Raw genomic sequence first — 1,809 nt, forward strand, 5'->3', positions numbered from 1 at the left:
AATGTGAACAGCTGACTACTGTGTCGTGTAATAATGTTAAATAATGTGAACAGCTGACTACTGTGTCGTGTAATAATGTTAAATAATGTGAACAGCAGACTACTGTGTTGTGTAATAATATTAAATAATTTGAACAGCTGACTACTGTGTTGTGTAATAATGTTAACTAATGTGAACAGCTGACTACTGTGTTGTGTAATAATGTTAAATAATGAGAACAGCTGACTCAAATTATTCTAACTTGTTCACAGTCACTTGGATGTTGTGTCTGGAAAGGAGGCTCGGGTGTTTAAACAGGGGGCTTGTTGAAAGCAGTGATGGGGCTGTTATGATAAGTGCTGTTCAGAAGCTCTTTGAGGCCTATCATGAGCTATACTTTGGACTACCTCTGTGGAAGTACTTCTCTACAGCATCATACCGTAAACTCGATGAAGCTGAAAGTGACATCTATGAGTAAGTTCCACATACCTGTACTTTGTTTCAGTGTTTCTTGAAGAATTTAGTCAAATTATGATTTATAATGAATATTAATGTTTGGAAAAATAATGATAAATCTGCAATAGAGGAAGAGACAAAAATTAATTTTTCACACACTTTATTTTGTTATAAAAACATTTAAACCAAAAATATCTAAATCATTTGTTCTATTCAATGCTCATGTTAATACAAAAATTATGAACTGTTATCTTTGTACATAATTATTATTAAATTTGTTGACAAATTGAGATTACCGTTAAAGGTCCTCTGAATTTAACTTTGTAAAAATGATACATCCTTTTGTGAAGTATATATATATATATATATTTATGTGTGAGTGTGTATTTTTATATTCTGCTGTATGTTAGTAATGGAAAATTTGAAGGTATAGATATTGTTACAATTTGGAACAAAGTTGTGACAGTATCGAAGCTTAAGTTTTATTGTAATAGTAATGTTTTAAACATATATGAACTAAATATAGATATGAAATAAAATGATATAAAGTATTGTATTTTCAGCTCATATGACTGTTGAATTACATCATAGACTGCAGAGTATGTTTAGATAAGGTTGCACAAAACATAAGTTGGAAACTTGACTGGATTGGCACAGGAGTGTTACTCTCCTAAATGTTGTAAAATTTGGATTAGCACCAGATTTATATTTCACAATTCTGTGCAATTTTGAACTGATACAGGATTGTTGCTTTCTCAAGTGTTGTGCAGGTTACGATTGGCATGGTGCTGTCACTTTCCTAAATTTTATGCAGGTTTGGATTGACATGTTGATTTCCTAAATTTTGTTCAGGTTTGAATTGGCATGGGATTGTTCCTTTCTTAAATGCTGTATAAGTTTGGATTGGGACCAGATTTTTCTTTTCATAAATTCTGTGCATGTTTCAACTGGCATGGGGCTGTTGCTTTCCTAAATTTTGTGCTAATTTGGATTGGTATAGGATTCTTGCTCTCCTAAATTCTGTGGAAGCTTGGATTGGTATAGGATTGTTCCTCTCCTAAATTCTGTGCAAGCTTGGATTGGTATAGGATTGTTCCTCTCCTAAATTTCTGTGGAAGCTTGGATTGGTATAGGATTGTTCCTCTCCTAAATTCTGTGGAAGCTTGGATTGGTATAGGATTGTTCCTGTACTAAATTCTGTGCAAGCTTGGATTGGTATAGGATTGTTCCTCTCCTAAATTTTGTGCAAGCTTGGATTGGTATAGGATTGTTCCTCTCCTAAATTCTGTGCAAGCTTGGATTGGTATAGGATTGTTCCTCTCCTAAATTTTGTGCAAGCTTGGATTGGTATAGGATTGTTCCTCTCCTAAATTT

General features: G+C 33.3%; 1 protein-coding gene across 1 annotated transcript in view; it reads left to right on the forward strand.

Annotated features, from left to right (window-relative positions):
- Window positions 1-1,809, forward strand: part of LOC106473002 (cytochrome P450 302a1, mitochondrial-like) — a 39,665-nt gene that overhangs the window by 25,075 nt on the left and 12,781 nt on the right. Inside the window, exon 5 of the mRNA XM_022401507.1 lies at window positions 252-453. Within this exon, the coding sequence (XP_022257215.1) occupies window positions 252-453 (202 nt within the window). The remainder of the gene's footprint in view (window positions 1-251; window positions 454-1,809) is intronic.

This window comes from Limulus polyphemus, unplaced genomic scaffold (genome assembly GCF_000517525.1).
Source record: "Limulus polyphemus unplaced genomic scaffold, Limulus_polyphemus-2.1.2 Scaffold5801, whole genome shotgun sequence".
NCBI lineage: Eukaryota > Metazoa > Arthropoda > Merostomata > Xiphosura > Limulidae > Limulus > Limulus polyphemus.